The 26,994-nt window shown below is 38.3% G+C and overlaps 1 protein-coding gene across 1 annotated transcript; it reads left to right on the top strand.

The window, feature by feature from the left end:
- Positions 1 to 945: 945 nt before the first annotated feature.
- LOC119732373 lies at positions 946 to 26,994 on the top strand. The gene is made up of 29 exons (XM_038205831.1): positions 946 to 1,237; positions 2,271 to 2,346; positions 3,640 to 3,737; positions 5,058 to 5,500; positions 7,550 to 7,828; positions 9,093 to 9,323; positions 9,966 to 10,149; positions 10,666 to 10,785; positions 11,507 to 11,697; positions 12,388 to 12,630; positions 13,035 to 13,298; positions 13,997 to 14,497; positions 14,662 to 14,959; positions 15,583 to 15,785; positions 16,222 to 16,341; positions 16,940 to 17,161; positions 17,396 to 17,548; positions 18,768 to 19,074; positions 20,074 to 20,338; positions 21,188 to 21,359; positions 21,834 to 22,053; positions 22,607 to 22,782; positions 23,255 to 23,383; positions 24,115 to 24,295; positions 24,537 to 24,563; positions 24,847 to 24,925; positions 25,264 to 25,313; positions 25,603 to 25,866; positions 26,031 to 26,994. Exons 1-29 carry the CDS (start codon positions 1,165 to 1,167, stop codon positions 26,126 to 26,128), a joined length of 5,667 nt encoding a protein of 1,888 aa, XP_038061759.1. The 5' UTR covers positions 946 to 1,164; the 3' UTR covers positions 26,129 to 26,994.

Below are 26,994 nucleotides of genomic sequence, written 5' to 3'. Positions count from 1 at the left end.
CTTCAGGCAAAATTGAGATGACGAAATGAACATTTTACAATTTTATACATTTCACAATATTTGTATAATTTGATGGTGCTTAATTGAGCTCTGTGTATTTTTTTCTTATATCTTTTTATTCAGTTGCCTGTTTTTTGTTGGTACCCTTGTACAAGTGACCATTTAGAGCACGATTTATTCCTCAAACAGTGATTTTGTTGCATATTCCAAAAATTCTACAACGTTTTGCTATTTGGTTTGACAAAAAGGCTTGTTTTGTTTGACAAAAAAAACATGACTATGCAAGCCTTGTAAATTGGTTACATAACAATTAGGGTAAGGTTTCTATAGGTAGTCATGTGAGTCAAAATTTTTGGCAAACGTCAGGCCTAAATTACAAGTGACAGTCAGTGAGATAGGTGCAAACACCAGCAACAATGCTTGTGACATTATGCATCAATTAAACATAATTGCGTTATCGGGCCATTGATCGTCATTTTGGGTCTGGTAATATTTTACTAGACATGAAATATTGGGATTGATCTTTGAAGATGAATAAATTACAGCCATCTTTAGCAAATATTGGAATCGATTTGAAATATGGACATATAATAGACATGATCTCCGAATTGGCTTAGATCAGAAATGCTGAATGATCTCCAACGGCTGTTACATGAAGAGACAACACAGTTTCTTGTAATACCTCCAATTATTCGAGGTGCAGACGAAATATTAGTAACACAGAGGCAATCAGTAGGCCTGACTTACTTGGAGACCTATTTAATTCAATTCAAGTGTAATCGTATCGTGTCATTAGTGGATCTTGCAACAGTCGTCGGTGTCAAACGATCGACAAAAACTTATCCAGTTATATGCAAAAGCCACGATTGCAACAAAGGATTTTTTTTACCGATAATTACCATATCGATCAATGCGCGCACTCCCCGGACCCGCCAGCGCATCTGCCCCGCTTCCCATCGCCCCAAACAGACACTCCGCGTACCCGCCAGAAACACAGCTCACAAAATAACCCTGGAATTCCCATGGATTATGATCGGAAAACCTCGAGTTTTTGAAACTCTTGACGTGATTTCCAGACGGGAACCCTTCTTCAAACCTTCTGCTGTGTTCTTGCGATGGATATTTATCGGTCATCTTCTTTAAGAATCTCGCCAGTAAGCTAAGATGAGGAAGATGTCTTGGTGCAGCCCGGCTATTGTGCTGTGTCTACTTGTGACGGGAGTCTTTGCGTTATTCGGTAAGTTAGTTTATCATTCAGATTGATGAAATTAAACACTAAAAGAAAGTATTGCATCTTAAATGTTCGTTTACTCTTTATCTGACTTTTTTTGGGGGGGGGGGAGCAAGTTAATACTTGGGAGGAGAAAGGTGGGGCTTTACGAAACAATCCGGCCCTAGTTCTAGAAGCGCCATGATTATTGGTCGTCTTCTGATGAGATCCTTCTCAGTATAGTTGGGCCTAAAAGAGCAGAATTTCAAAGTTTCGTTGAGACTTTTAGGATTGAATGTTTGTCTTGTCTTGTCATGTCATCAGAGTAATCATAACATTTTACATACAAAAGAAATTATATTTGAATTGATTCGATATATTAAAAAGTGGACAAATATATGTATAGGGCCTATGTAATTTTTTTTAACCTATTCCATGCTTTGCCTGTAATTATTGTGTGATTTTGATATAGAAATACATGCGTGCTTATTTTTAGAAGTTTGTTATAAAGAAGTTTGGGAATCATTACTCGAATATTTTTATTTTGCCGACTCCGAAACTGTTACAAATCTGAGGAATACAAAGGAAACGACCCTACATACCTTTTTATTATATCATCGCCGATTTTGTCTTTCGTGCCGAGCCTCTCTGAGTTTGCCTATGATGTCGTGCCGACGTTGTACCACCAAGTTTATTATTTATTTTAAACGTATATCGGAAACAGAATTCGCACAAACTTACACATTTTCGACGCAGGGTCAAGAAAAGGTTTTAGATTGTTAAAAAAAAAACGCATCCATTCGTGGACAGAAACGTCGAATATAATGGTCGTAATTACAAAACGCTTTGTCCGATAAATGAACTAAAACCTTGCATACATAAATATAACTTACTTTAGTAAGTTTTTCACATTTCCCAACCAACACAATAACAATGAAGACGGAGAGCTGTTTTTATAGACTGAAATATTAGTACTGCGGTTGAAGACATTCGGAAACTATTTTCTGTAGAAGTCTGCCACATTTTCATAGCTGCTTGATTTTCTTGCTTCCTTTTATAGATGAGGACATCCGATATAAGCCATCGATTTGCAGAAGAAAAGTGAAGTCGGAGTGCGATCTCGGGATATGCGAAAGGTAAAGTCGCAGTGTGTATAACATTACTAGCTACAAGAAAGAAAGCACCCTAAACTTTTGGTTATCTTTTAGAAGTACTATATATAGAATCACGAGTTTGAATGTTAAACGGGCTTTTCTTCATATCCCGAAGCCACAGTTGAAAACAACGCAACAAGTGTAACGTTAACATTTTTTATTTTATCGCATTTTCAAGATTGGTATTTGTTTTCATGGTAAAGAAAAGAAATGAAAACTCGAGGTGACGTGAAAAGACAAACCCATCCGACACTTTGCGACTTCGTTGTCATTAAGAAGTTATTTTGAGGGGGTTGTATTTTATTCTGCTAAATATCATGTGTTATTTTGTGCCAGCTAGTATCATCTTAAATTACATTTCTTTTTTATAGGTCAAGAGATTCAGGATTTAAAAAAAAATCATACGATCTATTCATATTTCATCGTTTTCTTTCGATTTTCTTGTAACTTTAAAGTCTATGCAGTAGCTTATAGGTACTTCTCAATTTTTTTTAGTTCATCAAATTAAATATTTTTGGGAGAAAAATTTGCATTTTTTTTAAAATATATATTACCGTTAAGAAACTGTAATGGGCTAAATATATTGAATGTTGCACTACATAACACGACCGAGGGTGTAGATTATCGATCTTTGGTCAAAATGCAGTTCTTATAGTTGTGCAACAAAAGCCCCAGCCACCCAACTCATCGATTCCTTGCATAGTTTGATACGACGACAACGAAGCAACGGGATCGATAGCACTATAGTCGAGATCACAGTGTAACACTTTAAAGGGATGTACAATATTTGAGAGGTTTCAGTTTCTTCAAGTACCACTCAAATGCCCATAATTCTTCGGTGTCATCATTTTATTGATGACACCGAAGAATATCGAATCAACTTTGAACGATGTACGTCCACGCCTTAAGGGTGTGGCACTTAGAAATACAAAAACGATTTTGATAAATTTTGAAGCTTTACAAAGAGACAACGCATTAAAATCGGCTTTCGACAGTAAATTTTAGTAAACAATTATTGATTCAAATTGAAATTAGGAGAATCCCGCAAAACTCAAAAGATTTCTGTGTGATGTCATCAGTTTTCTTTGTAAAAGCTAATTCATCACCATACAACCCCAGCATGGGGGAAGTTTGCGGCTATAATGCCAGTTAGAAATGAGTAACTCCCATCTGTAGTTTTTTCTAATAAGAAGAACAAACTCGACGTCATCCTACTTGCCAGCATGCAGTACAAGATGATCATTATCTCGCACTTACTTTCCTTTGTTTTCACAGAGATGTGGAGATAGAGTGTTACCATGGTGTTTGCTCTAACCACACGGGAGAGTGCGTCTGTGCTCCGTGCTGGACGGGAGATCGCTGCGATAGTCTCCGTAAGTAAAATGTTTGGTATAACCGATGGCGTTTGTTCAAATTCAACATAATAATGTCCTCATTTGATATATACTGTTTCCAAAGGTGGAAAAATGGAGGCCAAATGTTCTATTTTTATTGAATACATCATTGAAAGCTGAACTCCGCCTCGCCTTGCGATGAAAACCAAATGCTATAAGTTTTAAGCCAAACAGTTAAACTTGGTTGAAAGTTTGGAAAAGGTCATCAAAACTGTGAATAAAGTCAGCATATGGTGTATGGTAGCAAGCGTGGAAAGGCCACGAAATATGAGTTATATAGTACGGCAGATTGGTGATGGGGTTGTGCCTTTGATGATACAAGCATGGTATTTGGCACACAGTAAGAGTATGTCATGAGAAAGATATTTGGCTATAGGGCCATCGTAGATTTGTCCTTTGAAAAAATATAGGTAGGAACAAGCAATGGCAGCCATTTTGAAAATTTGACATACTCTGACTGTGTGCCAAATTCCATGCTTATATCATCAAAGGCACAATTCCCACACATGTTTCCCTATCTGCCGCACTATACCTAATATTTTTTAAAACAACATATATTGTATAATAGTTTCTTTTTTCCCTTGAATTTATCAGACTGAGCCTTTAAAAGAGATCGATTGGTTTTGTTGTTGTCTTCCTCGCCAAGGTTTCTCTGTTTGATCAAAGATTTATGAAACTCTCCGTCCCTAGTTCTTATTGATCAGGACACGTCCTTCAAACACCGCCCAGCCAGCCAAAATAGACTAGCCATTTGGCGCGATGAATAATTAATTTGCGAATTGATTTGAATCATTCAAATGATGGCGGAGTAATATCGTGAGATGGCAGTGTACAAACAAACGACTTTTCACCGCAGGGAACGGTAATAAAAGTAGTGAGTGTTTTTCTAATTGGCAATATGATGAAATGACAAAATGGGTATTCTTTCAATTCTAACAGCGCGAGCTTTTTGTTGAGTTTCTTAAAGTATCTCGTGTAAGTCAAGATTTCGCTTTGTAGCCCTATACATCATTAACTTACAACGATATACTTTTTCTTGAGATGCATTCACGACAATGCCAATTTCAGATTATCTGCTATAATAATTGTCTTTTTGATTGGCCTACCCTTTTCGTACGAAGGAAACTTCTTCTTTTTTAAATCCTTGAAAAGAATAGGCCTATTGGGCAAGACGGTTTTCTCAATTGTCTGATAGTGAAGCTTGTGTTTTTCATTTCGATTAAGTCTCGGAACACCCTGGTAGCAGGTTTATAATTATTTTCGTGGCTTATGTTTTTAATGTTTGATCTTGTTGAACAGAAAACTCACACGTGCCAGTGTTTAAACAACAGACAGTTAAAGTTGACGTGAATATCAGAGACAGTTATAGCGATGACGTCATCGCCACAGTGCGGGCGGAGGACCCAGATGCGGAAGAGTGTTCTTACTCGGACAGCTGCCCATGTGCGAATATTCTATACTCCATCGAGGAGGGGAATGAAGACTCACTATTCATGATCGATCCCAGGAGTGGGGAGATACGACTGTCTCGTGGACTCGAGTTAAAAGACTTGCAGGATGCTGTGTTCGAATTGGTGGTTTCTGCCAAGAACCCAGTGCACCGAACACGTGTGAGAAGGAGGTTGGTTAACACTGTTGATGAGCCAAGTGATAAAGCAGCCTCCACCATGGCGGTGCGGATTTCTTTCTCAACTGGGGACAAGGTTGAAGCTGAAGTTGTACATTCCAGGCGAAGACGATCGGTAAGCATTTAGTTAACCCAGCATATCCAGACAGGGCTCTGGAGTGCTCTGAAACGTGCAAAACTAAAATCAGGCCCACCTTACTTACAGTTTAGCCAGCAAATTTCTCCAAAAATTCTACTGGGCAAAGAAACAGTCCACAGTATTTCACCAACCGAGTTTGCAGACTCCATTCAAGTTTTAAAGGAGACTTTTCTTCAATATTTTGTACATGAGAGGGAAGTCATCAAGTGATTTCAAAATGAGGCTAAAGACTAGACTGGTACATGTCCATTGTCCAACTATTGGAAAAGACTGACCTCTTCATTCAATGTCAATAGTCTGGTGGCTGTATTATTGAGGAATGCGTAGTACATTGAGACTAGTTCCCAGCAAGGGCGGATCCAGAACACAATTTTGGGGGGGCCAAAAAAAATTTTGGTCCCCCCAAAAAGTGGGTCAACAAAATTACGGCGTGGGGTTCGGGGCCCGCTTAAGGGCCCCGAAAATTTTTTGGATTCTAGATGCTCTGTGGTGCGATCTGAGGCAATTTCTGACCACTTTAAGGCAAAAAAAAAAATAAGTCGGTCTCTGGTCAGCGCGCGCGTCGATTTTAATCGTGCGCGTCGATCTTTTTTTTTTCCAAAATGTTCCGACAGCGCCCTCTATTTCCGCACCTCTTCAATTTTTTTTAACAAAGAGCACCAAGAAATGGGAAATTGCACCAAGGCAAATGATCGAAAGCACCAAGGCAAATTATGGAGGACACCAATGTACATGAGGACACCAAAAAAGCAAAATAGTACCCACCTTGTCTGTACAATCCAAGCTTGAAGAAAAAAAAAAAAAGCCGCGTGGCCGCGTCAATTCCGGAACTTTGGTCTGACCAGAGACCGAATATTTTTTTTTTTTTGGCCTAACCAATGTTTTTTTTTGAGGAATAGATGGTGGTGTACTCATTGCCTGCCTTTATTGCGATGTCAAAAATTGGGTCAAAAAAATTACGGCGTGGGGTTCTGGGCCCGCTTAAGGGCCCCGAAAAAATGTTGGATTCTAGATGCTCTGTGGTGCGATCTGAGGCAATTTCTGACCACTTTAACCAATGTTTTTTTTTGAGGAAAAGATGGTGGTGTACTCATTGCCTGCCGTTATTGCGATGTCACATAAAAAAAAAAAAAATGATTTCGTTTTTTGGGGGGGCCATGGCCCCCTTTGGCCCCCCCCCCCGGATCCGCCCTTGGTTCCCAGTTCATGCCACGTGTTTCTTAAATTCTTTTGGCACAGTTGATGGATGCAGTACTGAAGCTGTGTTGGAATGGTTGCTTTAGGTGCCAGTCTATTTTCTTGTATTGCACGTTTTCAATACCTTAAGTTTTGGGACTCTCATACACAGTACCGGTATTGAGAGTCCAAAATTGTTGGACTAATATTACCTCAGCTATATTTATGTTGACCAATTATTGTTTCGTATAAACTCTTGTCAAAACATCAAAAATATTTGTCTGTAAACATTCCAGCGAATCTGAATTAGGCCGGTCGAAAGCTCAAACGATCGACGCTTGTTTCCGTATTTGATTTCTAAACATCTCAATAACCAGAGTTCAATTTTATCGAGCATCAATTTTTTATAAGATGGCATTTTTTGCGTCGGTGTGATATAAATCAAATTAGGTTTTGCCCTTCACCGACGTTTATTAATTTTAGTAAAAAGTTATTGCCCCCACAAAGGTGTATCCTAAACTTCAAGAAATTTGACTAGTGTTAGTTTGTAGCAAAGTTGAAACGCTGTATGGTGACTGCACTGACGGCGCTTGTACCAGAGGTATCCATAAAGGTCACAAAAACTCTGCATGAATAACTTCGCAGTCAATGGACCTTCCAATTTTCCCAATTCTTTTAATTCCCATTTTCTTATTGCTTTATGAAAAACAATTTAATGTCACATAATGTGACGCCAACTTCCACTTATTTCATTTCATGCGATAAGCACCAATTATAGGTTGTGGTGTCTTTAAAGAAAATGAAAGGAAAAAACCTACAATTTGACATTATTCAACTGACCTTTGGCAGACGAGTGGCGTCCCGAGCGAAGAGACCTTCACCTTGGAGAAACTCTCCCCCTTCACCGGCGTCACGGACGTCAAGATCGGGGAGAAGGTCCCCCTCCGTCTGGTCATCTGGTTACCGGTCCAATCAACCAACATGAGAGTTGAGCTGCTTACACCGTACGAGTCTAGCGCCATCATGGTGGTATGCGATCCGCTCTTCACCCACATTGGTGCTAACTACCCATCGTTTGATGGCAGTAGCGTGACGCCGGAATATTATGCTCACGCTGGGGACTTTAGGGTGAGTAGGCCTATAGAGAGCATTAATTTCTTATTCGACTCTACAGCACGTCCCAAAATACCCGCAACATTTTTTTAGCGAGGCTCTAGCGTCGCCGCGGAAACACGTACCGCCATTAATTTTATATCATTTTAAAGCTTGGAATCTTAACTTTACCCCTGGTAAGTATTGGTTTGATTTTTTAAAAGGGTTTCGAAATTATTTGTGTTCAAATAAAAGCATGTCAAAACAAACTCAACCGATTTCAAGGAAAATCATGCGCATTTCTTTTTCTAATGTGGAAATGCTTCATCATGTTGATGATGTGACGATCTCGTTGCCTTTTACTTTCTGTGTTTCCTATTCTTTGCGATCCACGTAGACTACACCCTAAATAAATTCACAATATTGTTCTTCGTTTGTCTGAGTCACTTTTGAAATTCACGTGCAAGTATGTATACCTATTCAAAAAGCGCGCTCAAAGTGTGACTCGAGTTTGCATCTGATGTACCGTATCATCAATTTTCCTTGAAATCGGTTGAGTTCGTTTTCGACATGCCTTTATTTTGAACACGAATAATTTAAAAACTATTTCAAATATCAAATCATTACTCGCCAGGGATAAAGTTAAAATTCCAAGCTTCAAAATGGTATAAACAATAATTGCGGTATACGTGTTTCCGCGCCGACGCTAGAGCCTCGCAAAAAAGTTTGCGGTATTGTGGGACGCACTGTAATAATCAAACCGTGTTTCCATACAAATTCAACGAACAGATACTTTGATTTCGTACCACAACATCGTTAGGCTAAATAATGCAAGTTCCTCCAACTGATTTCATAATAAAGGGTGCTGCATGATGTAACGAATACTGCATTCTAATCAGTCCTAATTTTGGTGAATGGGTCGCATGTGGCGTTTGCCGTTGTATTGAAAAAGAAAATTCTATTTTGAGATCACTTTAAGCACTTTTTTTAGTTACTTGCGAAAAATTGGATTCTTAAAAATTCCAATCCTATGAAAGCACATTTGTCTCTGGATTGACAAGGAGAAATGAATTTGCTTTTTCAATAAAGCACCGATCGCCACATGTGACGAGTTTACCGAAACTATCAGACAAAATAGAATGAAATCTTTTGGTCGAAATTTTAAACTGAAAACTCAAAACAAAATCAAGTATTGTTCTATCAATTTGTAAAATGCCTTACAGTAACTGGGAAAATATCTCACAAATTGTAGGCATTCCTGTCAAGTTGAACAACTTTTTTTCGTGATTCCAACTTACAGTACGACCGCGTGGTACTCGACCTTGGCTCCGTCACCAACACGGGTTCAAACACCGCCGATGATGTCCCCAACAAGATCCATTTGGATTTCACCGTGATTCTGCAAGAGAATAACGCCACGAAGTACGGGGATAGCTACATGGTGTCGGCAGGTGTCTCCTACGGTAGTGACTTGTCCAGTGTGTGGTCTGGAGGAACGACATTTACTCCTGTTAATGATACAGGCGATTGGGTAAGAAGACTAGATGTTGATTTACCGAATATGTTTTCATTTCTTATCGGATGTGGAATTATAATATTGAACTAATTAATCAAAATTAAATCTGGCAGGGAAAACCTAACAAAGGACTAAGGCGAGACAGAACTGAAAATTGGATTAAAATCATTAAAATCAACATTTTATAATGTGTGTTTGAAAGTAATCTTCTGCAGATAAAATGAAGACTTACGGGAAATTTGTTTCTTAATTTATTAGATAAGGTTGAAGTTTACCTCTGGCGTTAATAAAAGATAAAAATGAATAACTTCCTTATACAACCACGATTGAAACCCACAGAAAACAAAATTTGTTATTTTTTTTGTATTTATTTATTTGCAGTCTTATTTAAACAGGGTGGTCTCCTTAGTAAAAAAAAAACTGCTTTCCTTGAGGGCCCTGTAAAAAAAAATGACAAATGAAAAAAAAATTAAAACTATAAACCAATTAATACCAAAAAAAATTTAAAAAAAAATAAAAATCATTCTGAGGTCTCAGGGAAGAAAAAAAAGTAAACAAAAAAAGATTGTAGTGACAAATAAATTCAATAGTATAAAGTTAAATAAATAGATCATTAAAATTAAAAAAACGCAAACTAAATTCCTTTTTTTTTCTCAGTCGACGAGTTCTCCAGTTTTGACCATCTCTGGCCCGAGTGAGATGACGACCCAGAGTTCCGCCATCTTTAACATCGACCTGGTGCTCAAGAATTATGTCACCGACTTCTACGTGGACATAGTGGCCGAGCAGTATTCAAACGACCCCGTTATGAAGGTCTGCGAATTCCAACTTACCGGAAAAGGTAGGTTTTTTTGTTTTCCCCAAAACATGCTTAAGCAATACAACACTTACCAAAGGGATACGCCTCTACGTAGCCAATGAATTAACAATACCAAATCGTTACAAGAGCTTTTTCTCAATTTCGTTCGTGATGTTCCATTCTTTTTTTTAAATAAAGCTTCAATTGATAAAATAATTAAATAAAAAAGAAAAAGTTACTGACTAAGAAAATTAGAAACTCCTTCAACAAGATTATATTTATATAGAGAGGTCTCTATAAGAATGCTTCTTCAGGTGATAAGTAAACTGACTTTAAGGAAGTTTCATTTTGCGAATTTTGATAAGTAAACTTCAAAAAGACATCCTTTTCCGCTTGACACACAATGATGTAAAAGACTCCTCAGGCCATTCCCTACCTTAACAAACTTTTAATACGTATTCCAAAGCAAAATGTTGTACTCTTTATTTGTACCTGATCCAGAAATTTGTTAGTGGTCTGAGGATTTGTTTAACGAGTTGTCATGATTGCTTCTTTCAGGTGGTAGCTACGGTTGCATGCCGGACGAGCTTCCCCAGATTTCCTCAGTTCACGACAACACGACCGACGATAACGCAACCGTCTTGGCAAGATTAGACTTCGGCAAAATCGTCAACACAGGTAGGTTGCGAATGCAGATATTCTTACACTTTTATAAGTGGGGGAGAGGGAGGCTAAAAGACCCGTGTCTGACCACGGAGCACAGCCAGAGTTTTGTCTGCAAAGTTATTGTCAACTTCGGATTTATGTCCTGTTTTAGATACGCCCTTATGCAAATGTAATAATAGTGATACTTTAAGGCCGTCCCTTTCTTACCTTGCCCTGCGTTTCAATTGAACTCCAAAGGCGTCAACATGGACGTGATGCTAGATGAGATCACAAAATATAAGTTACTTGACACGCCAGAACGCATAGTTTTATCATCTGTTATCCTCATTTTTTAAAGTGACATTCCTTGCCCTCGAACTGAGAGGAAAAAATTGGCGATTCTTAACCTTGATTAACTTAATTTCTTTTTTTATCATTTAATTTTGCAAGATTATAAATTCACAGTAATATAGTTTAAAGAGATACATCAAAATTACGTCAAATAAAATACACTCTTAAAAACTAATAATCATACAGAAAATACAGTAACAAGAACCTTACATTAAACAAGTACACGCCCCCATTGGGATCATGGGCAAAGAGTGAACCAATCACCATCTAGTAATAATAGTATAGCTCTCCTGGCGAGCAATAACACGTTGAAATATCACAAAAATACAGAAAAAATCACAAACTTTAGAACAAAATTGACGATACATCGACTATCCTGATGTTTCATAATGATTTTTTAAAGGTCTACGTGATGGCAATAATGGCGACGACGAAAATAAAATTTCTACGGAAGCTGTGGTGTACATCACCGACAGCTCGGACATCGTAAACGGGGAGAAATACTGGCTGGGCGTGACAATCACGGTAGATGGGTCCAAGATATACTCCAACCAGCAGGCTATAATGGCGCTTACTACACCAGCACCCAACATGGTAAGCACCCTTATGCATGGTCCTTGACGCTTTAAATAATTAATCATTTTGTGATTGAATGTTATTCATTTTTTTTATTTCACAGACCACTCCCCAAAAAGAAACAAATTAGCTTGTACTAAAGAGCTAAGTACAAAGGTTAATTTGTATTCTCATGGCTGAATAAACTGTTCAATGTTTGCACCAAGTTTCAAGTAAAATCAAATGTACCGATTACAGGAAACTAAACATTTTGATGACCACGCACAGATTAGCACACCCACAGAAAACCTTTTTTAAGTATCGCAATGACAGCATTTTTTGCTTATTGTGAGGTCTCGATCTCGGTCTCGAAAATCGATTTCTTGTATTTTTATGTCTTGAAGCCATTTTACACGATCTAACGTTTCAAACCTCCATAGGCCACTAGTGGCCCACAACTGAGATGCACCACAATGAACACAACTTTTAGCCTTTACACATTCAACGACGAGAACAGAAAGTAATGCATAAAAGTAATCGTTACGACCAAAAATTGACCGAGAAATTTGTTCCAGATGTTAAATTTTCTCGAAAGGTATTGGGCCGGAAACTTGTTTTGTGCATAGCCTTACTAACAAGTATTCACAACCATTTATAATTTGCCCTGAATGTATCATTTCAAGATTTAAAGACCAGAACTATTCAGAATTCACTGATTGGTTTCCACAGACCGCTGATCCAGTGATAGAGTTCTACGCAGTCGACGGCTACACCGTGACTATCGGGGGCACCGTTGGCTTCGTCATCAGCATCGACATCCCGGAGAATATCACCTCTGTCTTCATCGTGGACCTGTCCATGCCTTACACAACCTCCAACGGGGCTATCCTGTCCATCTGCCGGGCTGAGGTGGTTCAAGTTGGACATAACATTCCCTGCATGGGGAGCATGACGCCTGAATTCAACCAAGAGGTTTGTATTGGATTTCAATTTTCCAGCATTTGTAACCCTAAATTTCTTCAACTTAATTCCACCAATCTAATTGTTATAGTTAACATTGAAAAGCGCCAAAGATGTGTTTTACTATTGGAAGGGGATAATCACTTTGTTGCTGTTAATAAAGTCTATCAAATTTAAGTTGATGGACTGGCAGTTAACAAATTTAAGTTTCAAGATAGAAATTAAATGCCTATAAACATCGTTACATACAAGTTGAAAGTTCTCAGTGATCAATTCTCAATTCTTGGTATCACTCTTGATGATAGTTACAGATATAGTACATATTTACTTTTAACTTGTTTCTCTAAATGACCGAATTTCCTCTGTCTTGTTATTTCAGCATTAATCTCATCTCATACATTATATTAACATTTCAGGATGGCCAACACGCAGACTACATACAGTTCAACTTTGGAGGCATCACCAATCTAGGCCGGCGGCACCAGACTGATGACAGTAAGCTAACGGTATTGATAACCGCCGAGCTGTTGGCCGAGCACCCTGACGTCTCGAACGGAACAGAGTTTGAAGTAACAGCCGGCGTCCGCTACGAAATGTCCGACAAGGACATACTGTGGGTGTCCAAAGCACCAATCACAGCCGTGGATTACCAACATCATGAATATTTAGACAGTGATAAGGTAGGCAGGCAATGTACTAATTTCCCTTAATTTGTAAGAGTTGTAATCAAGTCATCACAAGGCCATCACAAGACAATCACATGGCAATCTCAAGACAATCACAAGGCAATCACAAGACACTCACAAGAAACTCACAAGACGATCATTACACAATCACAAGACAACCATAAGACACAAGACAATCACAATACAATCACATGACGATCACAAGACAATCAAATGGCAATCGCAAGACAATCACAAGGCAATCACAAGACGATCATTACACAATCACAAGACACTCACAAGACAATCACAAGACAATCACAAGAATATCACAAGACAATCACAAGACACTCACAATACAATCACAAGACAATCATTAGACAATCACAAGGAAATCACAAGTCATCCAGTCTCAAATAAAGTGATAACATTTTCAAGTGACGTAAGGCGCGGCAGGTTTATCCCGATACCTGTGCCCTTACTAGAGATTTGATTTATGATTGACTTGCGACTCACGTATGATAGACTTGTGACTCCTTAAGGATAATTTCGATTGACTTGTTATTAAACTGATAACAACTCTGCATTGGTCATTTAAATAAGAAAATATAGCCACAAATGTCATGTCGTTTGTAACATAATGACATTAAAAAAGACACCTAGTTCATTTCAATAATATGCAGTTTTCCACCTTGTTACATTTTTGTCTTTAGATACCAAAGTTCAAGCTACGAAATCGTGGTAAAGATTACTATCTGTACAACAACTCCGCTGTCTCCCTGAACATCACCGTAACCATACCTCCCGAGACTACCTATACCCCGGTCCTCCTCAACATCACCGCCGGTCGAGGAGCCACGGACCGCCGGCCGATGTTCAGCATCTGCCGGGTCGAGGTGGTCGAGATCGGATCCAACTTCTACTGCCACAACCTCGACAAGACCTCCATTACCAACGTCTCGATGGTAGAGGGCGTGGCGTACGAATACCTGGTGGACCTGGGTGTGGTGACCAACAGCCTGGAGGCGGGAATGCAGAAGGACCCGGATGACGGTTCGTTTGTTGTGGAAGTTAATCTCCACTGGGAGGACCACGTGGAGCTTGTTCACATGGAGAATGTCACCTTGACGGTTGAGGCCACGTACGGTCCCAGCGGGACTTGGCATGGCTCCATGGATTATATCATCAACTTCGATCGGCCAGAATTCCGGCAGGTAAGAACTTTTTTTAAACTTTTCAATTTTTTTCCTAATTGAAGCGATCGTTATGTATTTAAAATCACCAACTGCAAATGTTCAGTTGGTTACGAAAGAAACATAGAGACTACAAAATAACCGAAATTGATAAGTAAAGTCTGTGTTGTTTGGTTTTGTACCAGGACGACGACGCGCCGCAATTTGACTTGACTCTGGGGCCGAGCCAGAGCAGTTTCTTACGGGCAGGTGGTCTGGCCGTCTACTACCTCTCGGTCTTGACCCCGCCCAATTCAGCCGGTACCTACTGGATGGACGTGGTGACGCCCAACAGCAGCCTCAGTGTTTGCCGGTCTCACTTGGTGTCAGCCGGGCGTAACCTGCCGTGTTTTGAGACTGAGCGACCCGTGCAGTATCTGTCCTACGAGGAGGACGGACATCGAGATAGAGCCGTGCTGGATATTGGTCCCGTGAAAAACATTGGTAGGTGGAATCAATTAGGTCATTTGCTGCTGATGAAAATCAACAGAAAGTAATTTCATTTAGATTAATTTCGATTTAAATTGGTGAATTTACTCTTACATTTCAAGGAAGAAAATACACAAAGGCCAATTTCGAGTGAAAATCATTCAATATTAGATTTAAAAACTTTGAAAAAAAGATTAAATTCCGTCATAACTCGATCTTTTCCATTGAATGAATCTAAAACGTCTTGTTCCTAGTGTCGGTTGGATGAAGGGAATTTTCTCCATTCGAAAACAAGAGACTTTTTGAAATGCCTGTACGCCAAAAAAATATAACTGGCCAATTTACTGGTCCCTTGGTTGAAAAATGTTATATTTGATGTAATATTTCTGTATAATGTATTGGACTGTGGTTGAATACCCTACTCTTCGAACCCTAACAGTTTGTGTGATATTGGCCAAATTGCGTGTCCTTTGGAGTAGTGATGTACCCTTTTGTTTCAAAGAGAGTACGACGAAAGAATCAGTGTTTGTAAGTTTCGCAGCATCAGCCACTTCGTTCTAATCGAAGTGGTTGATGCTTGAAAACGTTCACATTTTTAACTTTGAGACGTTTACTGTCCCCAACGCCGATCCTTGCAGGCACTAAGCCCATCCTCAACGCTGATGACAATAAGATGGTAGCGGAGGTAGTAGTGAAGCTAGAAGACATCGCCGTGCCTCCAGACAATCTGACTGAGCCAGAGGTACAGGAATTCGAGTTGACGGTCAAGGCAGGGGATACGGAGCTTTACACGGTGCCGAAGGAAGTCCATGTTGATGTCAGACCAGCCTTCACTAATTTCGTAAGTCCATGTTTGAAAAAAATAACCATATAACCTTTTTATCTCAAGAAATAAAGGCCGACAAACGATGAAAGAAATTAAACCATAAACGCCACAAGAACTCAACGTTGAAGCCAAATCAAAGGTCCACATTTTTTTCATTGAAATGTTGGGTCATATAAGTCAGAGTCGGAAACCTAATGAAACGAAGAGTAAATATGACAAGAGCTTTGAAGCAACTGCTTAAAACCGATAAAACATTACCAATATTCATTGACACTTTTCATAGCCAATGCATGATTATTATAGACCTAAACCCTTTTCGATTTTGCAAGGATATTTGCTTTTGCATGTGATACTTACCTGTTTCAAAAAATTCAATGTAGGCATTTAGTGTAACCCCTTTTTCGGGTTTTCATCCCTTTTCACAAAACTTATTATACCTATTTTCTTACAGACTGAGATACCCGTAGTGACATTGACTAAGTTGAACGCTGAGCCTTTGGTCACCATTGGTGGAGGTGTGGTCTACAACTTGGATTTCTACGTTCCATACGGGTCTATATCTGATTATCAGGTAGGCATTATTTAAAACACAACAACAAAAAATTGCGATGTCATAAAACGAAGCTGTAATTGGATGACATAATTATTTCAGATGACAGTAACTCATTAGTTATATCTGAGTGTCTATAATCATGTGTAACAATACTAATGGTGTTTTTAATAATAATTTCGTTGATTACTTATGAATATTGTATGACGACAATTCCTAAACAGAAAATTAGTATGGACACGCCCCTTTATATTCTTGTCCCACCCATGATCCAATTTGAGAAAAACGGATCTTCTTTGTAGTTCGTCCCCAGACCACGTCCATGGCGAAACAGGCAAAGATGGGCGAAGTAAAGTAGGACTGCATGGAGTTGGCGGGCAATTGTTAAAACAGGATTGGTGTTAGGAATTTATCCGAGTAATAAAAGTTAAGAAAGAGTGAGAACTTAAAACGAAAGTTTTTACAGGTGACATCTATGATATTCTCCGCGATATTGTCACATCTTTTCTCAATAGTTTCTTCGAGCTTTTTAAGGTGCTACACAAATTTCTCCAGCCATGAGAGTCGACGACCCACGATGGATTACCAATATTAACTGCGCAATTGATTTCTTTTCCAGGTCCGATTTTTCGGTGATCGAGTCGACCCTTACCGGACGACTATATGCGAGGCTAGGCTGATCCAGACCGGATGGAATGTACCCTGTGTCAACGGAACATTCCTAACTACGATCTACAACTCTACCAATGACGATGACCACATTGATACGGCCTTTATAGACGTCGGTACAGTCGCTAATATGAATCCATATGGATCAGTGGTGGCGTCTGAACTTAATAAGGTAAGAAACTTCAATTTTGTCCAAGCATTTGGCAAATACTGCAAAATAATTTTAGTTTAAAAGAAAATTGAGGGCATATTAAAAGAAAAGATCTGTTTAATGATAAATACTTTTAAAGCCATACCATTGAGAGATAGCTTTTTACTGAATAAATATTAAGACTTCAAGCCAACGCATAATATTTAACTACACGAAATCATTCCATTTCATGATCCATTCAATTATGCAAATCAGGTCAGAGTTCAAGTGGTCGCCCGCCTAGAGAACAACGACACCGTCATGGAGAATGATCAGCTATGGTTGGGTGCGGTGCTGAAGCTCAACGAGCACAATGAGTACTATCTCAGGGCCTCCTTCAATGCCACCGAAGACAACATTTACTCCGAGGTTGGTTTATATAAAAAAAACTTCAACATTTTAAATGGTAGATGTAGGCCTATTTCCATTGATGCAGCAAGTTCAACTATTTTCATGTTTTAAATTAACAGAGTCAAAGTATATATTTTTGTTACTTATCAATGTAGCTTCCATGAAAAGGGCCAGTTAGCTAAAATGAATATAGCACCAAAATGATTCAGTAAAGGTACAAATTGGAAAGGTTTTCGTAGCAACAACAGCATACAATGAAGAAAGATATATGGTGGAGTTTATATGACGTCTAAGGCTGAAAAAAAATATTCGGTCTCTGGTCAGACCAAAGTTCCGGAATTAACGCGGCCACGCGGTTTTTTTTTTTTTTTTTTTTTTTTTTTTTTCTTCTTCAAGTTTGGATTGTACAGACGAGGTGGGGTACTGTTTTGCTTTTTTGGTGTCCTCATGTACATTGGTGTCCTCCATAATTTGCCTTGGTGCTTTTGATCATTTGCCTTGGTGCAATTTCCCATTCCTTGGTGCTCTTTGGTAAAAAAAAAATTGAGGAGGTGCGGAAATAGAGGGCGCTGTTGGAGCTACCGCGGAACATTTTGGAAAAAAAAAGATCGACGCACATGATTAAAATCGACGCGCGCGCTGACCAAAGACCGACTTATTTTTTTTTTTTGGCCTAACGGTGATATCTTTTCTTAAAAATGATGATGATTGTTGTACAAAGACAATAGTCATTTCATTGGAATTCAATTGGAGCTTAAAAAAAATGCTAAAATGTTCAATTTGCAAATTTGCTACTCTCTAAATTCTAAAGAGTGAAATTAGGGACTAGACGTTTTAGAGTGAAAATCACTCCCATGTTTGATTGAAATAGTCTGAAAAAAAGAACCACTTCAGACGAAGCTCGAGTGAAAACTAGATCATTACGATTGAAGGAATTTCACTCTAAAACGTCTAGTCCCTATAGTTTCCGACTGTGGGAGTGAATCTTTACTCGAATGGAGTGAATTTGCAATCTTTGGAATTGAGAGAGTAATAATAGAGCGATAAGGCTTACTAGCTTATCCTAAGTTTGTTTTTGGAATCGAAATATTTCTAGTGGACTTTATCAGCAGTAAAACAGCAGCAATAAGACATTCACGTTTTACCAATTTACACCAATTATACCAATATTATACCATCAACTTTCTCTTGTTATCGAATATAACAAGTCTAATCAATTTCTTTTGTACTTGATTAGACAAGTCCACAGCCGCAATTCCAAATCTACCGGCCTGGAGACAACGTCGTCATGACGATCGGCTCCAAGGAAACCTACTACCTGAAGATCACCACCCCAGTCATGAGCACCCCGATGACCGTAAACGTCACACTCCCCACGGCTGGGAACGAGGCGTTCATGACCATCACCGATATGCAGCTCGTGCGGGTCGGCGTCAACTACGCCTGTTATCATCTCTATGAGCTGGAACCAGTCTATAACTCCACGTACTCCACGAGTCAGAACGACACGGCGTTTATCAATCTAGGCATCATCACCAACCATGGTAATTAGATTAAAAGTTTAATATGAAACTAGTTTTTAAGCAGTTTCAAAAACCAGTATTTACATTTTTTTAAAATTGTGGATTTTTTTTAATTGTAAGCATTGTACAAAAATGTATATTAAGAGTTACTTCAGTGCTGTTTTGATTTGAAATGCTGCGAACCAAAGTGTTTTTTATTCTGATATACCAGAAACCTCAAATAACAATATGTACAAAATCGTCATCGTGTTATTAAAGTGCTTGTTGATTTGTTATGATATGTCGGAAACCATTAACTGTAGACCTACAATCCACGAGGTAGAAGTGTTTAACTATCTCCGTGTTGGTTTTTTTTTAATACAATCTTGGTGTACATTTAGTGTTATTACAGTGTTATTTTATTCTGATATACCAGTGACCATACACTACTACCAGTATAATCCCGGTGTTATAGTAGTGTTATATTAGTTATATACCAACAACAATCCCGTGTTGATATAACAAAAATCCCGCTGTATATTCAGTGTTATTTAAGTGTTAATTTCCTCTGATATACCGAGAACCACACATTATACCATCAGTACAATTCTTTATTATCCTGATTTAGTGCTATTACAGTGTTATTTTATTCCAATTCGTCAGAAACCACACACTATACCAGCACATTCTGGGGTATATTAATTGTCATTTATGTGATGTTTTTCGTTCCGATACTCCAGGAAATACATACCAGTGCAACCCTGGTGTATATTTAGTGTTATAACAGTGTTATTTTGTTCCACTACGTCAGGAACCACACCATACTACCAGCACATCTTGGGGTATTAGTTTCATATAAGAGTTTTGTGTTTCGTTCTGATACTCCAGGAACCACACGATACCAGTACAATCCCGGTGTATATTTAGTGTTATTTCGGTGTTATTTTGTTCCAAAACACCAGGAACCAAACAATACTACCAGCACTATCTTTGTGTATGTTTAGTGTCATTAAAGTGTTGTGTTTCGTTCGGATAAACCAGGAACCACACACTACTACCAGTACAATCCGGAGTACGTCACCCCTGAGGATGATGAGATTCTCATCTCTCTGGAGGTCCAGCTGGCCGACCATCCTGATCTCTTCGACGGGGCTGAGATCATCTTCGATGTAGCCTTCGATTACAGCCTTGGGAGGCAGACGGCTTTCAATGAGACGGTGGGCGTGTCTATTGTCGGTGACGAGCGCCCGGAGGTGGAGTTTAACATCACCATGCCGGAGTATGATCCAATGGTGACGCAGCAAGGGTAAGGAGCATAGACAATGTGCAGTCTCAGCCATATCACAAAATAAACTTTATGACACTGTTGTTTTAATGATAATAGAAGTTCCCATAAGTCTGAAAGTCAAGAAATGAACCATTCTCTGACAATAATAAATTATTACATGGTTCCCCAAATAAATATTGGGTAAAAATTTTAAGTCGAAAGTGTTAAACACATTGTCATGATAGCTGTACGTAATTTAACCGAAATGGTGCTTTTAGGGAGGCATTCCCATAGACTTGTGCACAAACTTTTGTCCGACTTTCCTGACCCCTAACCTCAATTTTCCCTCATCCTGTCCCCGCAAATGTTGGTATTTTTATTAATTGGACCACGAACAATCGATCTAGCCAATTTGCGATGGTAAAATGTCGCCTCTAAATAGGAGCTGAGCCATTTAGGAGTACCGAATTCCACATGTCTCCAGAAGGTATAACTTCTGATGCTAATTAAGGTATATCCCAAAATGTACTATTTACGATCGTAGGTTTCGATCAAATTCCTCAGTTTAATAATAAGATAACTTATATCCAAAATCATTCCTTTGTGTTATCGTTAGTTCCTTCTCGTGTCTTCCAAGTGGCATTCTATTTTACGATAACTGTATGACTCGTGATGTCGGACACTGGCGCGTTCTTTGCTATGCTTTATTTTGTTTCAATAACACAGTTGTGGTGCATAATAAATTACAGTGTCACTGATCTAGAAATCCCTGTTTCTGTGATACTAATTACGTCACTCAAATATATTTGACTGTTATAGATTAGCGATATTGAAGCATCTGGGACATGGTTTTAAAAAAAAATGATATTTATTTATTTCTCCTTCCAGGGACCTTCTTCTGACCGAGCTGTCTATCCACCATGTCAATTATTCCAGTAGCCACGCCTATGGCGTGGTCATATACCTCATGTTGCCGTACTACTTAGAAGTTGATCCTGACCTTGAGATTGAGGGACCTCCTCTGTGCGTCAAGACATCTGAAGCGGGAGTCAAGTTCCACGTAAGTTTTTCATTAAAACTGAACCCAATGTCTCAAACACAATTACTATTACAATCTCCGTCTCAAATTACAACAAGACAAAAAGCAACAACTATAAAAATAGAGTTATTGGTAAAAGTTTGCGCTATTAAGAAATTAATTAATGAGACATTTATTTCTACGCTTTTAAACGCGATGCTATAGGAAATAAATGTACTTACTCCTAGATAAAAAGGCGACGAGAATATTGACAAAGTCGAAATTCCCTGGAGCAACTTAGTCATTTCAGATGCTGTTTCGAAGTTTACAACATTCAGGCTATTCTTCTGGCAATTCAAAGACATTTGTGGGCCAATTTCATTATAGCAATCTCAAGGAGTATCTATGTGTAAAATCGGTAGGCATGCATCGACAGATAAGTCTCGAAACAATTTCTATTCCTTTTTCTAATATTGATAATTGCCAATTTATGCATGAATATTTCTCGCCCACCAGTTCGCTGAGATGTACTTCACTGATACCTTCACGATGTGGTTCAACATCTCCATGGATCCTAATCGATACTTGCCGATCGATATGAACTTCGTCAATACGACGGTACCGATGGAGATAGTCTACTACAAGCGCGATGGAACAGACAACGATGGAAACATTGTCCTTGGGGATGTCTTCAAGACAGAAACGCTCATACTCGATCTGTCCTTCAGAACTGAGCGTAAGATGTTCCTTCTTTTTGTGTACAAAAGTTACTAAGCAAAGAAACGGTGTGGCTATCGTGACTATTTTAGTTGAAGGAATGAGTGTTGCTGCCCTTATGAACAAAATGAAAAGGATTGTATTTGGAAGGAGCTATCGTATTTAATCAGAATGAAAGAGTTATATTTTGAGAGAACACGCATATTATTTTGGGGATGTCCATAAAAGATGACCGTTTAACTTGCATTGTTTCCTTGGAGTAAGCATTCAAATATGCCTTTTTGTCCTAATTGTCACAAGCGAATTTCAACCAAATTTGATCATCATAGTCACGAAATAATCTTGTAAAGCATAAAACAGTTGAGATGTGTGACTTTGCCTCATGTTCATGAAACGTCAAAACTTGTCAACAACAGTGACAGCCTGATTTGTCTTTGCAAGTTTTTGAAATATTGAAATTTAAATGTCCCAGTTTTCAAATATTATGTCGTCCAAGAATATTTGGACAATTCAGGAATGGCATCTATTATTATAAAAACAAAGGAAATATCCATGACTTTGTACTGTTACAGAATGCTTCGATGTGCTTGGGATCGAGAACAGCTTCACAATACAGGACTGCCAGATCACCGCCAGCTCTTACCTCAATGAAACCTACTCCCCTCAGATGGCTAGGCTGAATTCAGAATCCGGCTGGGCACCAGCGATACGAGACATGAAGCCATACCAGGGAAATGACTACCTTGAGGTGAGTCGTATTTCTTTGTATTAAAATCGGCATTCGTGCACCTTTGAGATCTTTTTAATCCGGGCTTGGCAAAGTATCAAGTTTATCTTGTGATAGTTCAATGATAGATTTCACTTCAAAACTAAAGGTGGCAAAAGGATATAAAAAAAAAACCACGAACTCATTTTACACTAATTGTTACATTGCCTTTTTTATTATGAAATTTTGAATTACGTAATTCTAAAAGCATCTTACAGGCTTGTGAACTTTTGTGTTTGTTTGAGATTTGGTGTTTGTAGTCACTCGTGAATATAATATTAAAAGTCAAGTTCAAAATTTCAGATTTTCAGTAAGTTGGTGATTGAGCTAATATAGAAATGGTTAATCTAATTGCAATGTGTCTGTTGTTTGATTATGTTGATACACTGTTTCTTTTTACTCATTGCATACAGAAGCAAAGAATGATCAAGAGTTTTTGAAAATGTTTTTGCAGGTGCGATTCGGTGGACTACATCGATTTAGCGGAGTGAGAATGCAGAAAGAGTTCAACGACAGTAGCTGTGTCATGTCATACCAATTGAGCTACAGTGTCGATGGCATTGTGTGGTATGACTACGATCAGGTTTGTACAACAATTGTGTCAATCATGCTTAAATTGTAGCTTCTTCTCCTTAATTTGTTTAGCACAGACAATAATTGCGATATGGTGAAAACATGTTAGCAGTCAAATTGGCATAACGACGTGTATCTTTTGAGACTGAGTCTTGCTGATTTTCACTAAGCATTTTCTTATGCACTTTTTTTGCTTATGTCCCCTCCATAAATTGGACCCAGGTGTATTATTATTGAGGTATTTATAAATAACGATCCTTCCTGTTCCATCATTCGTCCATTGACATGCTCAGGCCGACTGCTGCACTAGCTTTAGCAGTTGTTAGACCCACGTGAACGAAAATAATCTGTTTATACCGACACTGTTGGTAGACTCACAAACATCGAGTTTGAACATATGTGCGCAACGTTGATGTAATTATGATAATTGCTGTTGATGACACCTCTGTTGTTGATGATGTTGCCCTGCTATGTTGTTTGTTAGGTAGGTGATTTTGTTTGTGGGCCAAACTACAAAAAAAACAAGTGATAAAGAAACACAAACTTATCGTTTATTTGTTATTGGTATATGAATGGGTGGATGTTGTTTTTTTCATTTAGTGTCCGTATAATCACTTTGAAATGCCTCAGTTGTTCACACTGCAACTTGTAAAAAACATATATCACATTCAAATAACTTGCTTACTAACCACTTTGCATTGTAATTTTTATGAAACATTTGAATTTTATTTTCTTTGACAGACGTTCATCAACGACTACAACGAGACATTGAATGATTCCTCCTCGCTCAACCTCATCCCGGTACCGTTCAACGGCGCGTATTTCAGGATACGTCCTCAGAGCTACGCGGTCAACACAACCTTCCCCGTCATGAGGTTTGAGCTGTACGGATGCAGACGGACCGCTGATATCGATCTAAATGGTAACCCTCGGTTAACATTCATTTTTATTATTTATTGAATTAATTAACCAATGGGTTTTCAGTATCTGAACCTTAAGCAGATTTCTCTTTTTTTAGTTGAAGATTTAGGTAAAATATGCTTTAATACATTTAAAAACATACAAACACTTGAGTGTAGTTTTTCTGTTTTTGTGTTGTCTTAGTTTTACCCTTTACTGTTATTGTTTACCTAACTGTATTTTTCTTTCTTGTTTATTCACAGCTGCCTGTGCGAAAATGGAATTTCCAGGTCAGTGACCAACTTAAAAAAAAAACAACAACAACAACCAACAAAATCCTTGCCGCATTCTATTGCGCAAGATGTTTAAGGAATAAATAAAGGAACTCAAGATTTCTTCCTGCCATGCACATCAGCGGTCAATTGCAACATCGGTAGATCTCTATTTTGGTAGAGCACTTGACCAGCAATCTGACGACTCAGGTTCAGATGTTGTCAGTGTTCCTTTTTTATGAAGTCCAGTATTTCTAACCATTATATAATCTTAATGATGAAGGTATATGTTTTATTTCAGATTATCCATACTACGAGCGTGGTTTTATCATCGAGCCAGAGACAGGATCTGTTTACGTTTGCATTCTCGAATATGTTGAGTGAGTATCTGAAAAGTCACTATTCTTCAAAAGTTTAATTTACTGTTATCTAGATACATGTACATCAGAGCTACACAACAGATAATTTGCTTAATAAGCGAAGTCAGTGGCTTAATGGCTTACCCACACACAAAATATTATTGTTTGTCCTTCCGTGCTTTGCGAAGCAAAACATGATCACAAGTCTACGAATTCTAACAAAACGTTTATGATCTATGTTCAGCTTTATTTTGGTAAAAAACAAACAAGCCCTTGCGTGCAATATACGGTATTATGGCTGTACGACCGCCTTTGACACTTTTTTCATCGGAAAGTTTCTTTTGTTATTTCAATTGTAGTGGCCCAACCAGATGCTCCTACTCGCTGGATAATGGGACTACGTGGGAGTGTAAGTTACGTCAGAGAAGTTTAATTCGATAGTAAAAAATAATAACAAAATTGACATCTAGGAATTTGTGTGCATATACCATGTAGGCCTATATTTGTGCTGGCGCATGTTGATTATACTTTCGTTTACTGGTTTGTAGAGATTTTCTTTCTGTGATTTGATTATCGAACATTCATTGACGACCAAAAAAAACCAAGACAATTAGTTTAGTGATACAGACAGGTACTTTGAATTATTTCATACGTTGTTAGTTATGTATTTTCATGAGTTTTTTTGTGTTTGGTTGTAGCCATGGACAACAATGTTGCCAACGTCATTGGCCTGGAGCCAGAGACGAAAGAACTGTTCGGGATATCCCAGAACAGACGCGCGATCATGCGCAGTGGAAACCTGGGTGTCACGTGGTCCAGCATGGAGCCCGAGCGGTACCTAGAATTATCGAACAGCAGTTACATAATGGAGACGACGAGGGTCCCGTTTATTGACATCTCGGGCGAGCCTGATGACTTCATCGTGGCAACGGAAGGAGATAGCATATTCTTCGAGTGGGGAGGTAAAAGATAGATTCGTTAGTAACGTCTAAAGACATCTGAAGTGACTTCTTCACTCGATTAATAATATTAAGCGTTCTGATTTGAAATTCCTGGCTCGTTTTTGAACCTTAAATTATCGAAGGTTGAATGTTCAAACAATCTTTTCAATGTTTTTGCATTTCAGCTGCGTCAGAGGGTCTATATCGACGAGAAGTGATGGTAACCCACAACGGCACAGCGCCAAGTGAATGGGAACTCATGGGTCTCTGGGGCTACCCTTGATGGGAACCAGCGACTTTTCCAACCAACCAGGGGATTGTGCACTACTTTTTGTTCGGCGAAGGCAGATTATAAATCTCTCCAAAAAAAAAGAGTTCATCTTATGCTGTGAAAACATCGGCGAAGAATCGTCTTAATTCTTAGTCAGTATGCATATAAGTAAATGTTTATTCGAACTACATTTAAGAAATATCGAAGAGAAAAGGGTGTTGATAGATTACCTTTTAGTAATAAGCTTTAATACAGTTGTAGTTGATTAAGAGCTGAAATAAAGATTGTAGTTTTGCTGTATCGAGCTTTTCGACAGCATGGAGATAAAATATCTATATATAAATCTATGTAATATATTGTACAAAATATACATTTTTCTCTTAGTCTGAATACCTTTAGATTAAAAGGTGTTGTTATTGTGTATTTTTTATTATGAGGTCTCTGATGTCAGGAATAATAGTGGTCGATGATATTTTATCCTTGCCCAACCTTTAAAGACAATAGTTGTTTTTGTAATCAACTAGCTAGATGCTACTTCTCCAATGGAACTTTCTCTTTATTCTCCTGTTCATGCAAAATTAATGTTAAAATATCTAATCAGGAAGTAATTAAAGTAAACACCAAATGTAGTTGCACTTTAAAATACTGGGAAAAATGATAGCACTAAAATCCAAATGTGACCAATGATGCTATAAGATGTGCCAAAGATGAACGGGTTTCCTGCACCAAGTTTATTGAAACTTTCGTCTGTATCATACTTGAGTAAATTATACAAAATGTACAAAATGTAATTGACAATTTAGAACACCATTATTTTGTGTCAAAGATTGTGACGAAAAGATTACTGTAAATAAAAAGTGTAATCTTGAATAACTGTA

The sequence above is a fragment of the Patiria miniata genome, unplaced genomic scaffold (assembly GCF_015706575.1).
Source record: "Patiria miniata isolate m_02_andy unplaced genomic scaffold, ASM1570657v1 HiC_scaffold_24, whole genome shotgun sequence".
Lineage (NCBI taxonomy): Eukaryota > Metazoa > Echinodermata > Asteroidea > Valvatida > Asterinidae > Patiria > Patiria miniata.
This window is presented reverse-complemented; position numbering and strand designations above follow the sequence as displayed.

Coding starts and splice junctions, on each gene's coding strand:
- LOC119732373 (XM_038205831.1), top strand. CDS start 1,165: ATGAGGAAGATGTCTTGGTGCAGCCCGGCTATTGTGCTGTGTCTACTT. Junction 7,829..9,092: donor CTCACGCTGGGGACTTTAGG/GTGAGTAGGCCT, acceptor TCCAACTTACAG/TACGACCGCGTGGTACTCGA. Junction 14,960..15,582: donor TGGTCCCGTGAAAAACATTG/GTAGGTGGAATC, acceptor CGATCCTTGCAG/GCACTAAGCCCATCCTCAAC.